We start from the raw sequence: 15489 nt of genomic DNA, 5'->3' as shown, positions 1-15489 counted from the left end.
CTTATTTTTAATTGCTTCTCTAAAACCTAAATGAATTTTCTAGTGCAGTCTGAGAGGAACTGCACATTTTACAATAACTGCTTTAAACAAGAGTTAAGAGGTGAAAAATTCCTTTGAAAGGGCTGGAAAGCTGGCTAGGGACTGACATTATTGGTTGTTGTTTAGAATATTTCATAGTTTTAATCTCCTTCATTTATTGCTGTAATAGCTCCTTTTTCCTCTCATTTAGTAAATTTTTGTAAAACAGCTATGTTCAAAAACGTAATATTGTTCAGGTTTTCTGTAGATCAGAGTTCTGCTCAGAGAACAGATGAAGAAATGCTGGGGAGCTGTTTATATCAGCTGGCACCTGAAGGTTTAGTTCCTGACCATATGCATTTAGAGCAGTTATGGGGCTGCGGTGCATTTCAGAATTAGAATCTGGTCCGGTGTAGGATGTCTTCAAAGACATAGATGTGTCTTTCCAACCAATTACTGAATTGTGCCAGGGATTGCAGAAAGTGTCAATCCCTTCTCTGGCCTGTTTCTGCTCACAGTCTGTCTCCTAGGGGACATCTATAATGGGAATATGGTGCTTTTCAGTCAGTAACGTTCTGGAAATGTTCTGAGACATCAGAAAATCCGTATGTGTAAATTTAATTCAGCAGGCTGTGTGGCCTTGTTTTAACAAGATTCTGAGTGTTTAAATCCTCCTTGTTTCTAAAGCAGAGTATATTTTTTCTTGCAGTGTAAGGGTGCTACACCTTTGAAGATACTGACTATAGGGAATGTTAGCACACCCCTGATGTGCTTAAATGAATCCTCATGCTTATCTGAAAAAAACATAATCTGGGGAGGCTGTGGAACAAAAATCATTGCCTTAAACAGTGACTTCTCTGTTCAAAAGCTCATTGAAACAAAGACAAGTCAACTGTAAGTTTTTGATTTTTATAAGTGATGTTACCCTAATTGTTTCCATTAAAGATTTCTGACAGTACTTTGATGTAATGTCTTGTTCTAGAGCTCATTCTTTGAGTTTGCTTGTTTCTGTTCTTTTCTTTCCATAATGCAGATGGAGTATCAGTGAGTAATGTTGAAAGTATTTGTTGCTGCTTTTAAACAAGGAAATACATTTTTACTCCATAAAGGATTGAAGTCAATGTCTATGCAACTGATCAGTTTTCTTCTCCAGTTGGTCTTGTCCACTAAAATCCCTGTTTACTTTACTTAGAATTACACATATATATTTTTCATAGTATATGTCCTTCCATGTTTGTCAGTATGATGTATGTGCATATCTTTGCTCTATTTAATCACGTCTGATTGCTGACTTCTCACTATTTAGAAATTATTGACTGAGGGTTTGGGAGTGTTTGATGTAATTCTCACATGGACAAATCCTACTCTGAAGTTAAGGGAAGCTTTTCCTGACCAGGGAAAACAGTGTTTGATGAGAAAGATTTATTAATAGACTTTGAGCATTAATGTGCCTCCAAGGATGTCATCAGCCTAACGCTGTTACTGTGAGAATTTATGTCAAACTGTAGGAAGATTAAAGCAAAGCCTTTCAGTTGTGTCTTAGAATAGTTTAAGGTTGAATGATTCTGCAAGAGTCAGAGAGAAGCTAATCCCATTCATAGTAGTCAAGTTTTTCTACTATTTTCTGTGTATCTAACTGGAGTTTTCTCTTCTAGGTTCTGTCATAATGCTTACAGTGATGCAAACATTATTTCAATAGCAATAGACAAATCCATCTACTTGGCAAAGAAAAACAGCCATTTTGTGGAAATCTGGGACAAGAAGACGGAAAAACTTTCTGAATTAATCGACTGCGCACATTTTCTTAAGTAAGTGTTCTATTTCAGACTGTCAGCCTGATGGATAGGAAGCTGAATATCAGATTGCCTTCTCTACCATGGTACCTTAACCTACCAGAAGGGATTTTTCCCAGTTCATTGGGCAAGTGTGAATTTCCTTTCCTGTCTTTCAGCCCAAAACTTCAGAATATTCCATGCAGAATCCCACTTTTTAAAGACCCTTACTGTATTTCCCAATTTCTCTGTGATGTCAAGAAGACTCATTTAGCTCAAGAAAGAAGTCTTTTGCTGTCCTTTAGGTACCCTGAATGTCTTTTCAGTGCACAAATTCAGTAGGAAATCAGATTTTTATTAATTGTGACAACTTTTTAATTTGCATTTAAATTGTTCCTCTGCCTTAACATGCCACATCAGTTTCTTTTTTATGGTGAGGTTAGGAGAAGGTGTAGGTGTGCTCTTCCCACTTTGCTGAGACATTATCCTCCTACAGACTGGGGGAGAACTAAGAAGTGTTTTTACCTTCTATTTAAAGGTTTTCTGAAGCAGACCAGGTGGCTCTTTGGAGTCCAATAGTTTTAATCTCAATTTGTTTGCATGAGAATTTTGTGATTTGACTTGGTGAATGACTGCTTAAAAGTCAAGTATTCAGAGTGTCATTTTAGTGGCTGCAGAATAGGATGCCACCAAATTCCAATGCAAATTCTTTCCATACTTGTAGGAACAAAGTGGAAAAATTAAATAAGGAATCAAAACATAAACTGGCTTATTCTGGAAGAGTGAAGACCATTTGTCTTCAGAAAAACACTGCACTGTGGATAGGGACAGGAGGAGGACATATCTTGCTGCTTGATTTGTCAACACGTCGTCCTGTACGAGTCATAGACAAGTTCTGTGATTCTGTTCGAGTCATGATAACAGCTCAGCTGGGTGAGTACTTCGAAATCACTGCTAAGTTTAGGTTTTCTCTGTACTGCTTGTTATAGTGCTCCAGGAACAGATTAGCACTATCCAGGATTTGTTCATTCATTCTACTCCACGGCTGTCATTTTCCATCAGTGTCAGACTCAAGGGTGTAAACTGAATACCAGCAGGCTGAATACCTGTGCCCACATAAAGCAGCAGCTCTTCCCTGCTTGTCATTGGTTTGCTCATGTACCCCACCTTCACTGCATCCCTGTGCTGTGCTTCAGTGATGCATCTCAGCTCTCACCATCCTCTTGTCATGTGGTCTTTTCTTACGTGTGTCTGCCTGTGTTCTTTCTCCATCTCAAATGTGATTCAGGAATGGTTCTTTTAGATTTGGGTCACAGGCAGATCACAGCAGAGCTGGGAAAGTGCTACACACCTGGACTTGGGGTGTGCACTTGTGTGCTGCTGCTCTCATCAGGGATAGCTGTTTCGAGCTGCTGTAGGCAGACAGGACTTGTGGAGTTTCAGTGGCAGGAATGCAGCTGAGGAAGGGACACTCCTTGGCTGCTGAAACTTCCTTCACACTTCCTTCCTTCCTTCCTGTACATTGTCCTGCACCGTTTCCAAAAGTAATAAAGGCCATATCAACTCAAGTTTGTGGTACAGCTGTGGTGAATACATTCAAAGTACACATTACTTGAAATAGTCCTTTGTGGCATGACATGTGGGTTCCCATTACTTTCCACAGTGTTTTGGAAAAAACTCTGGAGTTTCCCTGCCAGTGTTATTTAAACTGTGTTTGCTATCCAAAAAAATTAACAAACCAAACACTGAAGCTGTTGTGAATTCAGCAGCACACTGTAATTCTGCTAGCAAATCACAGTTGCAGGCTGTGAATGCTTCCTTCTTACCATCAGGAACTTACTCTGCGGGCTGTTTCTTCCTTTCTGGCACCAGAAGGATCCATAGACTACAGTCAGGTCATAGTGCTAGCAATGTTCTATGGGTCAAACATACCTCACCTTCCTCTGACTTGCCTTTGCCTGAAACAGCAAATGGTACAGTCTGTTCAGAGCCCGGCTGTTAATGGTGCCAGCTATAGCACAGCATTATCATTCCATCTCGTCCTCATAGCTACAATGTTAGTATTATAAAAGGACATTTTATTTTTAGCATTTTGTAAAGAGTAATTACTATGAAAACATAATTATTGCCTTGCTGCAGTCACTGATAGGGAAAATATATTATATAGAATAGTGTGATTGAAAAAACCTTGAGGCTCAGTCACCACAACATTTTTAATCAAAATTTTATTTATAGAAAAATTAATATTCAGGAGTTTAGCTGCACAAATCTCAAGAACAGCAAATAAGATTGATATATGCAGTTTGATGTATACTTTTTTCTTTCGATCATCTTTTTGCAGCATTTATAAGGGCTAAGGTTTTTTTCCTAAATTCGAGGGCTTGCTTTCTACTGGAATCTCTGAAAATGTCACTGAGGCTGCTGAGCAGTTTTTCAACAGCACCACATTGCTTATATGAAATACGAGAAGATAGAGGAAGTATTTTTGTGTGAAGTAGTTTCATTTAAGGTTAAACCATATAATCTCAAGAGGTAAATATTTCAGGAAAAAGAGATTTCCAGACTTTGAGACATTAATGTTATCTGTACTTCATATATGAATATGTAAATACAATGACATTTTCCAGTTCTGTCACCTAACACATTGTTGTTCAATAGGCATGAGACTTACCACAGAGAATAATTTAGATGTAAATCTGTAGTTTATTTTGCAAGTACAGATTTAGATTCCTTTACAGTAAGACAGGACCTAGGTCTAAATAAGAAACATACTTAAGTCCCAATCACTTTTGTAAGGAGTATGGATAGGACTGGCTATAGAAAAAAAATTAATTTATGAAAAATCTGAGCATGGAGGATGTGTATGGTTCCCACCATCCCTCATCTACTATAACCAGATTTACATCACTCTCAGAGGACAATATAGTGCTGACCTCCTCAGGGCAGGAAAAACCTCTCTCTACCCTGCAGAGGTCCTGGGACATGTTAAAAAACTTCCCAACTGCAGCTTTCACAGTTAAGCCATACTCCAGTCTATTTATGCCCCAGAAACTGCTCACCCTCCTCATCTTTGCCCTGGGAGTGTAAGGCTCCGTGTGTGAGGCACGGTGCTGCAGCGGGGTGTCTGCACACTGGGTCTGTTCCCTGCCTGGCCTGATCCTGACCCAGGGATGTAGGCTGGGTCCTGTCTCTACTAGCTGGAAGCCAAGGGCACCCTCACAGTGCTGCCAGTGGGAACCTGGAGCTGCTGTGGCAGGAGAACATGCAACAGCTTCTGTCTATCTTTGCAAGACATTTATAGACATATCTTGTTGGAAATAAACAGGGAGTTGATATTGAAACACTGGCACATTCTGTTTATCCTTCTGTGATCCAATCACTTCTGTCTTCCAGGTCTTCTTTTGCATTACTCAGTAGGCACCCTCTTATGATCTATTCCTATTTCCACTTCCCATCCATATGTCGTCATAAGTTTAAAACTTTTAGTTCATCATTTTTAATCAGTTTTTTGTCATGTTTGGTTGGTTTGATTTTTTCATAACTGAACTGGCATGTTTTGCTGTGCACTGTGACTTCACTTGCAGCCTGTCCTTTTGCTGTGACATCTGTTTCCTGTGACTCTACCACCTCTGCCTGTGCTGTATAATAGGGTGCTTTGTTCTTGGGCTTGTTCAGCAGGCTGGGTTGGCTGATCCTGTGCTTATGCCTTGGAACCCTGATAAACCCTGACATTAAATGGAGATGGGAACTACATTGTCTTTGTGTCCGGGTTTTTCATGGTTAATGATTTTGAATAAAGGGTCTGGTTGGTTGAACTCTGCTTTCTGTCCTCTTAGTGCCTTGATGCCATCTACTCTTTCTGTCCTTAAATTACAAAATTCACATTAAAATTAAGATTTGACATTTTATTTCTTTGAAAAAGGGAGTCTCAAGAATGTGGTCCTTGTTTTGGGATATTGCTATAAAAGTGACACCGAAGACAACAAATATCACAAAGGTATCTGAATTGTGTTTTATTAACTTGTATTATTAGTAGAGGAGACACTGTTGTGCTTGACTACGCACTGACCGTGAAGAGTTGATCATCATTTGGCAAAATTTTATTGAAACACTACTATTAAGTACTTTTTGTTTTCTTTTGCATATCTGGGCTCATACAAACTAAAAGTAACTTCCAAAAATGGATTTGAGGAAGCCACTGTTTGAAGGATACAATACAATTTGTTGGGAAACTCTATTTGGAGAGTAAATGTCATTGTCTAATTGGAAAGTGTATCAAATGGACTTCCAGAGGCTTCTGTGCTAGGTCAGGAATCCCCAATGTTTTCATGAGTGATGTGGATGAAAGAATAGTGAATGTACTTGTCAGATTTGCAGACAACTCACAGCTAATACAAGCTCACTGGAGGGCAGGATTAGAACTCAAAGTGAGCCTGAAAAATAGAACTAATGGTCTGGAAGGAAATAGGATACCATTCTGTAAGGACAAATGCAAAATCTTTTATTTAATTAGGAATGATCTGCTGTACCAGCATGAGGAAATGATCAGCTTAAACAGCAGTGCTGCAGAAAAAGGGTCAGAATTGATCAGAGGCTGGTCATGAATCAGTCATGTCATGCGAATGCAGATGAAGCAAACACCACTCTCACACCATGAAAGTGATGTCTGTAAGCCATGAGCTAATTCTTAACTGAAGGAGCCTATTTATTGCTGAATGTTCTGGACTATTAGGAGCAATCCAGAGAAGACAAATGGAACCTGTGAGGAAATGTTGCAGGGAGTTAAATTGGTTAACATAAATAAAGCTTAGAGGGGACATGATAATAGGTTTTGAATATGTAAATTAAGAGCAATAGAATTAAGACTTCTATGTATTCCCTGTGGGGAGGATAAGCACTAACAAGTTTCTGTTACAGCAAGGGAGATTTCAGTCAGACGTCAGTGAAAGCTTCCTGACAATTAGGATAGCAAAGTGCTGGAAGATAGAAAATCTACATCTTTCGATTTTTCTAAAAACAGTTAAAGTTGATGCTCTGATCAATGCTCTTCTTCACCTTTATCTCATCCCAGTTTCACTGACTCCTAAAAATGTGGCAGTGATAGTATAAAGTTAAGGAGGGCAAGTGTAGATGAGCTGACCAAAATGAGCCAAACTTCAGAGCACTGGGTTTACATTGTGCTGTTCCCCAATTCCTGTAACCATAAGAACATTTATTGGCTTATTAGCATTTTTATTTTATTTAAGAGTTACATTAATTACAGAGAAGAATCAGAGACTCCAGAATCCTTGGGGCCTTACTTTGTAAGCCTTGACTTGTGTAAATGTTCTCAATTATCCCTATTCCACTAAAAAAAAAGTGTGAATTCTTCATGAGTAGAGTTGTTTGCATGAATGGAGACTGAAGAAGTGACCTTTTCCAAGTATATTCACTAGCTTATGAAATCAGTTTTTATTTTACAGTGAATGGGGTTTGAGTCTCATAGGCATTTAGGGTGTATCTGCTTGGAAAGGTAGAGGTGAAATTTTAGTAGGCACCTCAGTATTAGCATTAGCTGTAGCTCAGGTCAGTACCTTAAGGCCCATAGGCACTAGGAATGGTTTTTCGAGTACTTTTAAACGGGATACTCTAAATTTAGGAACTAGAATCCAAATCATCGTGCAAGTACAAACATCTTGTAACCCATAACTGCATCACCTCAAACATGAAGTGTCATGGAACTTGTCTTCTGGGTCCTAAAGATCATGGCTTTGTTGGGTGAATTTCTGAGTAATTGATAGCAAGCAGATCAGCAAAATCATGGGTAATTATGCAATAACTCATCTCTGTTGCGTATTTCAAATTTTCTTTTTTTTCTCCAGAGTTACAATCCTGCGTGTCAGTGTGGGACATTAACCTGCCCCATGAAGTGCAAAACTTGAAAAAGCACATAGAAATTAGACAGGAATTAGCAGAAAAAATGAAAAGCTTTTCTTTGGACTGAAGATTTACCCTGCTAGTATCATTTGTTTATCTGGTCTTCCATACTAACATACTGTGCAATATTTACAACTTCTTCTTCCTGTTGTATTTAAACTAAAGCAGGAAGAAAATTACCATGAGAGTATTCACAGGATACAAAGAAGAAAGAAGTTAATTGTAATATTTCAAAGGACAGAAAACTGTTGAGAATTTCTGATTCTAAAATGGTATAATGTATCTGTTGTTTACCTGTGAAGTTCTGCTCTGCAGCTATGGCTCAACTTCAGTATAACGTTGTTCATCCAGTTTTTGATCCCAGTTAAAATGGGAATAAGCCAGGAGACTATAAATGGCTCTCTACTGAGTTGACACTCCAATAAGAAGCAAAATTTAAGCCTCTGTGTGTTTACTGCAGTTTGCATGTATGAGTTTGCTCCTATGATTCATGGTTTAGTAATGTCAGAGCTCATGACCCTATGAAAAAACATCATATTTTATCTAGCAGCAGTGTTTAAAGGAATATATAATTACTACATTATTTTTTGAAAACAACAGGCAGAATTGTCTGTGTTTCTTCCATGAATAGTTGACTTTTTTTTTCACTATGACTAGAATACACCCCATTGTGCTACAATAATAAACCAGCTCCAAATTAAACACACCGTGAGGCTTCTGCACATTGGTGTCCTCCTGCAGCACTGCAGTCTGCCTGCTCCTCAGAGATGCAGTCACACCGCTGGGAACGCTGCCAGTCACGTAGCTCTCTTGTGCAACTCTCTTGGAAGAGAGAAGAGAAAGCACAGGGTGAATGCTCTGATCTAAATGCTGCTATGACTTGTTCTTAGTCCAGCTTGTTCATTTGCTCACCTCAGTCTAAAAAAAAGGGAGAACTTGTGCTTTGATTTTTCTATCATGCAACATTTCCACTTACTCATTCTTGTTTGACTTTATGGTGTTTTGGGCGATAATCAGGGGAACCTTGAGGAGTGTAAGAATTGGCTGCCTCTTCCAAATTTGTTTCCACACATCATCATTCAAGAATCACTTTTTGCTGCTTTCTGGCTGGAAGTCCAAGCTTCTGCTTACAGTCCACACTGACCTGCTCTAAGGAAGTGCCTCATTTCTGTCCACCAGAAGCCAGACACCATTCTCTTTTTTTGATACCAGAAGAATCCATAGGGTGCTCCCAAAATCTCAAGGAGTGGAGTATCCAGAGCCATTCCTGAGTCTAGGGAGCTGAACAAGGTTGAGAAACCAAAAAGTTCTCAGTTTTTGTTTCATTGGGTTTTTTTTGTTTTTTAAATTATATTCGAGGACAACAGCATTTCTTGTTTCTAACCCTAGCACTGTTCTATTTTCTGCCAGTTGTGGAATGCATACTCGGGATTCTTTTCAGGTATGCATCCCAGTTTCTATGCATTCTTGTAATCTGTGTACTGAAAAGAATTTGCTATTTATATGGGATTTTATAACTCAGAAAATATATATTATGTTAGAATAAATATGGTTGTTTTTTTAAAAGAAAAGAATACATGCATTGTGATTAAGTTTATTTGTAAGTCATTTTGAAATGTAAACCTAAACATTTCTATTAAAACTGTTCTTTGTTAATAATGTAAGTCTACTTTCTTGTTACTGAATTTTGAAGGAGGGGCTTTTCTGTGCAGTTTTTTGGCATTTAATTCCTTCAGGATGATGCAAAATTCTGGCTTGTAGGTATTATTGACACAGCTGCATTCCTGCTTATGCTCTCAGTGCATGTCTTGAACCCTTTTCCCTTCCCCTGCTTGTCTTCTGCTTGGTGTTCCTGCAGCCTTCCCCAGAGATGGGAGGTGACCTGTAAGGAGTATTGTCCTTGTGGTCATTGGCTAACATTGATCCATAGACTGAATTGGGTCATGTATTCAGTATTATAGGGATGGTAAAGAACAAAAGAAACTTCAGCCAGAAGAGAGTCAGGAGCTCATTGCAAACCCAACTCAACTGGCCACTGCTGATTTATCTGTGGCTGGAGAGAAAAATTCTGTCATGGTGGTAACCCACTGGGCCTGTTTAGCAATACAGCACTCATTCACACAGAGCACAGTGATTCCACTGCATCCCCACCAAATACTTTTTAGTACTGCAAGAAAATATTTAGAGAACATCTTGTGTTCTTGTTAGAAGCACTCAGGAGCTGGCATCCCCTCCCCAGCAGGCACCTGCCAGCAAGGGCAGGAACAGCACCATTGAAACCTGCACTATAAGAAAACCTGTTCCCAGAAACATCTCTACTGACAAACTATAAGGAAAGAGGAAAAAAAATATGGATAACTTTGTGTTCACTCTGGTTTCAGTGGAACTGTTTGAAAACCAGTGAAAGTTGATCACGTAAGAGGACAAGTTCTGTCAGATACAGTTTCTTGCATACTTAGAATAACACCCAACATATGAAAACAGATTACCTTGACTTCAGAAAAGAGCCTTTTCACTCATGGGAAACAAGCATGCAGTGTAATGTGACTAAACACCTGAGCTGGGACAGGTGAGTGACCCCATCTCCCTCAGTGCAGCTAAAGGGTACTGGGGTTTAAACCTGAAGACAAGGAAACTAAACATACACAGTGAGCTGAATGCCTGATTGGATAATGTTGGGGTTTTTTTAAAGTATCCTTCCCCTCCTGTATGACTGATTTTAATTAGAGTAATTCTTTTTTATTACTTGCTTGCTCTGATAAATTACATATGCAGATACACCTGGTCATTAATTTTAACCTCATTTCTTTTACAAGCAGTTTCTGTCAACCCCACTGTAAACAAGCTGCACAGCCTGATTTAATGCTCTTTTTTCCTCTGAACTCTCATACTGCCTCTAGTGTCCCTTATTATTACCCTATTACTTCTTCCTGCACCACTTTGGGGCAAAACTGGGACATGTAAGGGAGGAGAGAGAATGAGGCCTATTAGGAGTGGCTTAACCCCCAAACGTGGGCTTTTGCAAGACAAATAATCCATTATAATGAACACTTCAGATACCAGAGCCATGAGAAAGTAGTGAGGGAAAACAATGAGTCTCAGTGAATGAAGAAAAGAGAGTGATGGTTTATTTCTATTAGTCTTTCAAGTAGAAAAGCATATAAACAATTTTTCTCACTTATTTTCTGGCTTTTGGCATTAATTAAAAAAAATCTTTAAAGAACTCTCCTTACCTGCCTTAAGAGAACCAAATTTCCTGATCAGAACCAGCAAGCATTCTGTTATTTCTGTCTCAATTAGTTCTTTATCCATATTATGAACATATCCCAGGACTGTACTGACCTGCACATTCTCTTATATAAAGCCTTCTCCATGGTCTTTGAACAGGTTGCCAGCATACTATTTAGTAACTTTTCCAATTTTTTTTGTTAGGTAGGCACGTGTCTTTGCAACAATTAGTTTATAAATACAGAGCAGCATAATCACATGAAAATGGAGAATCATAATTATTGCATATCTGTATTTTAAAATTCATTATTTTAAGAGGAAAAAATGCACAAGATATATTAATTATTGTTGTATTAGCAAGGGGAAACCTCATTTACCAAAAATTTAGAAGAGAACCCAGGTGAAATTTCTGGCACACTTTCAGGAATGTTCTTTGCTGTACCTGTAAGATGTGTAGGCACTTTGAGAACAGCTGTGCCTTGAGCTGTAGACACCTCAGGAAGACTCCGCAATAATTACACTGGTCCTTGTTTGATTAAGTAGCAGAATTACAAGAATTACCAAATGGTGATACAACTTTTCCCCTGCAGTGACCTCAATGCTGACCTACCTTTTTACATGGATTGAACTGAGCAGAAAACTGGAATGATTTTTTAAAGGTTATTAAAATCTATTATATACCAATAGAGCTATTTTAACATCAGTAGTTTTTTAAAAAAATATATCAATATGATTCTAGTAAAAACATGATGAAAGTCAAAAAGCAAGCAAAGGCCTTTTCTTTTTTCCCTTTCTACTGTGTTGCTTTGCCTTTCCTGCTGCCAGAGGTTTAAGTGCTCAGTCCCTACAAAGGCTGTCATTAATTAGTGAGGACAGACATAAAAATCAATGTGCTGTCTTTGGCGTACATGATTATTTACTTCACTTCCACCACAGCCCATTAGTGTCACTGACCTGAAAAGTTAAAAGCAGACAGAAAATGGGAAGGAAATTAAAATGCCCTGGGACTGTTTCAGTGTTTTGCCTTTTCTGAACCATTTTTCCCCGTGCCTTTTTCCGCGTTTTTCCCGTGCCATGTCCTGGCACTGGCTCCAGACGGCACAGCTGTGCCTGGGAGAGGGGCAGACTGTGCTGGGGGACTGTGGCACCGCTGCCACCCAGCCGAGAAGCACTGAAACCATTCTGCAAGAAAGCGAAAGGGGAGAGAAAGCAGCGGGGGAAAGAGAGAGAAATAATAACAAGCAGAAGCTGCCGGCATCAGTGCTCAGCAGCCGATCCGGCAGCGCTGCGGGGGCCGGGGCCCGGCTTTGGTGCTGCCAGAGCCGCCTCACGGATCCCCTCAGGGCTGTCCCCGGCAGCGAGGTCAGGACAGAAAACGCGGCCAAACGGTGCCCGGTGCTGAAGGTTGCCTGGGCAGGAGCGAGCGGGCTGGAATCCCCTCCAGCGACACGGGGCTGCATCCCCCGGGAGCTTCCAGCTCCTCCGTGCCAACACCTCCCGTGGCAGAGCACCCCGGCTGGCCCCGGCCACGGCTCCCTCTCTGGGGCACCCCAGGCCGGCTGGCCCTGCACCGCCTCGCCTCTGCAGACCTGTTTAACGGGGCAGCAAAAGGGACAAAACCCTTCACGACAAGCTCCCTTTCCAAGTGAAGGATGAGCCACAATCCGTCCCAGCGGGAAGGGGAGCAGTGCCTCAGCTCACAGGGTTACACCGTCCCAGCATCGCCGCCGCCTCCCCTGCTCGGGGTCCCGCAGAGCCCAGCAGCACCATCGAGCCGTGAGGACACCGCGCTGCTACAGGCCGTGTGGGAGCCATCTGTGCAGCGGCGACGGAAACAGCTGGTGCTTTCCATTATAAATACACCAGAGAAAGGTCGGTGGGTCTCAGTTCTGCTTTCTCTTGCCACGACACCTCTGCAATTGCTTTGAAAACACCTGTTTTCTGTGGAGTTACAAGAAGCATCCATCTCCGACACCAGCTGCCAGGGTCCTGAGCTGTAATTTGGACTTTAAATCAACTGAGCTAAGGCTGAGGCTCAGAAATGACAACTTCATACCAGTATCCTCAGAGATCACAATAAATAAATATTTTTAAAAGCTGCAGAACTGCTCTCAAAGCTATGTGCCCTTGGATGAGCAGCAGCAGAGGCTGCAGCTTGCCACACAGAGGATGGGTTTGGGTGCTGCTGCTGGAGGACTGAAAGCCAGTCCATTCCCCCCTGAGGTGATGTTGGCCATGAAAAAGTATTTCCTCTCTCCACAAGCCTCCAGAGACTGCTACAGTGACCACTCCTTTGCATTAGTCAAGTACCACGAGGTTCAAGTGAAACTCAAAAGATGCTGTTAAACCGCATATGCATAAATAAAGGTTTAATGAGCTTCCTATTATACCAATGAAGTTCGAAATTTGCAAAGTGAATTTCTAAACTTCAAGGAGGTGCCCACTAGCTGCTGAAGCATAGCAACAGCAACACCTGATGCATGCAGAGCCAAAGGCTGGGGTCACCCTGCCCTGTGCACTGGCCCTGCTCAGTTTAAATGCCACAATTGCTTCCAGTCACTTTTAATAACCAACCACCAGCCAGGAAACGAAGCTTCAGTAAACAGTAATTTTCCATTACTATCCATGAGTCAAAAATTCAGCTCCCCATGCTTTTTTTTCTTTTCCAAAGTAGTCCGATGTGTGGAGCACTCTACAACTAGAAAATTGCATGGCAAAATACACTCTCACCTTGTAATTACAGGAAAATTTTCCAGGGGTAAAACCCAACAAACCCCAAACCCTTTCAGTTCTGTTTTTATGGATATTACAGTTAAACCCAGGAAGAGACACAAACACCTGGGCTCTGCAGGGACTCAGAAGCAGCTGCTGCAGAGCAACTGGTCCTGCTGGAAGAGTCTGACATCTGCTTTGCTGAAGCTGGGGATGGAAGTGGAGCAGGGAAATGCAGGACCCAGCTCAGAGCAGCATCCATGGCAGCTCCTGTGTAAGCAGAGGCAGGGGCACAGGCAGCCTGGCAGGAGAAGCTCTGCCCATCCTGAGCCTGCCCAGCAGCTATCTGCCATGGCCTCTTGTCCCCAGACCACATCAGGGTCCTCCTGACCCTAAACTAGTCTGGCTTTCTGATTCTTTTTTCACAAATCAAATTACCAGTCCTGCAACTCTGAATATTTCTATGTATATATGCAAAACAAAACAAAAAAAACCCAAACCAAGCCACGATGAGATCTTACTTATATTTTGACAAGTGGAAGCCCCACGGAGACATGTTTTCAGAGCATGCCTTCAGCTCTCACCCAGGGGAGGCTGGACTACCCAGCCTTGAAGGTTTGTGTTGTGATGAATTCATGGACCAGCTTTCACAAAACTCTTCTGGAAGGCAGGGAAAGGTGACACTGCCTTTCTCCTGGGCCAGAAGCAACCAGAAATGTTTTGGAAATGATGTTAAGCTATGGCAGAAGGAAAAGATTAAGTACTTCACATGCTTTTAACTAAGTCTGCTCAAATGCAAGCCAGTGCACTAGCAACATGTGCAAGGGCAAATAGTGGGCAGACCTACACCATCAAACCCTTGCCAGTGCACAAAAGGCAGTAGGCAAAGTCTCTTAAGGCTTTTTGAAGCATTAATTGCTAAGTATTAACTTTAAATGCAAGCATGGATATTTTCTCTAACCAGCAGGTCTACTGCCAAGGCTAAATATCAGACACAGTTTGCATTAACTGAGCATTGGCAGAAAAAAATGTCTTTACAAGAAGTATCTTTGCACCAAACTGAGTAAGGAAGGCGTAAATAAAGCCCAGCTTCTGGAGTGCCTTTTAAAAACAGATCTTAGCATGTACCCCCAAACAAGCTGTTCTCCTTCCCCATCTTCCCAGAAGAAAGCTGCAGTACTTGGCTAGCTCTGAAGAAACAGGGAGCAGAGAGCTCTGTATCATCAGTGCCACCAAAGATCTGACAAGGTGATCACATTGTCCTGCTTCAGTGTTACTGCAGCATTACACAAGACATCCTTAGCAACAGATCTTACAGAGAACTCAACAGCAAAAGGACAAGGCAACAGCTGCCTCCCTGACCTTGATTTTGTCTGTTCAGTTAATCACAGCTGCATTTATACACCAAATATAATCTGCCTCTGACCCTTCCTAAGCAACTATGCCCTCTACTTAGGGCTTAGTTTGTCAAATCAGTCCCTGAAAAGCTTAAAAAGATCTTGCACAGGGCAAGAAGGAAAGTCATTGCTCAGTTCCATGTAGGACTGATTCCATCAGCACATGTCCTTGTCCTGCCATGGACCACCCCAAACAGGCACACCAGGCAGAGCCAGCCACTGCAGAGAAAGGCTGAGCCCCATACCTGCAGTATAGGTCTGCACCACAGAGCTTTTGAGAGGAAAACAGGTGAATTTTCTTTCAAATTAGTTACCTATTTCTGGTATGAGAATTTCAGGGGAAAGCAGCTTGGGTTTGCTTTCTTAAAAATGCCTGCTACATCTCTTAACCTAATCCCTTTCCACCTACAGACATTCCTTTCTTTCTCATCTCTACTAGCAAGAGC

General features: G+C 41.2%; 1 protein-coding gene across 5 annotated transcripts in view; it reads left to right on the top strand.

Moving 5' to 3' along the window:
- LRRK2 (leucine rich repeat kinase 2) overlaps window positions 1–8252 on the top strand; it is a 62293-nt gene extending 54041 nt beyond the window's left edge. For all 5 annotated transcript variants that reach the window (XM_015627065.2, XM_015627070.2, XM_015627069.2 and 2 more), the window contains 5 exons: window positions 728–912; window positions 1674–1826; window positions 2515–2723; window positions 5713–5787; window positions 7652–8252. In XM_015627065.2, coding sequence (XP_015482551.1) covers window positions 728–912; window positions 1674–1826; window positions 2515–2723; window positions 5713–5787; window positions 7652–7773 — 744 coding nt within the window. In that variant the 3' untranslated portion in view covers window positions 7774–8252. The remainder of the gene's footprint in view (window positions 1–727; window positions 913–1673; window positions 1827–2514; window positions 2724–5712; window positions 5788–7651) is intronic.
- Window positions 8253–15489: the final 7237 nt, after the last annotated feature.

The sequence above is a fragment of the Parus major genome, chromosome 1A (genome assembly GCF_001522545.3).
Source record: "Parus major isolate Abel chromosome 1A, Parus_major1.1, whole genome shotgun sequence".
Lineage (NCBI taxonomy): Eukaryota > Metazoa > Chordata > Aves > Passeriformes > Paridae > Parus > Parus major.
This window is presented reverse-complemented; position numbering and strand designations above follow the sequence as displayed.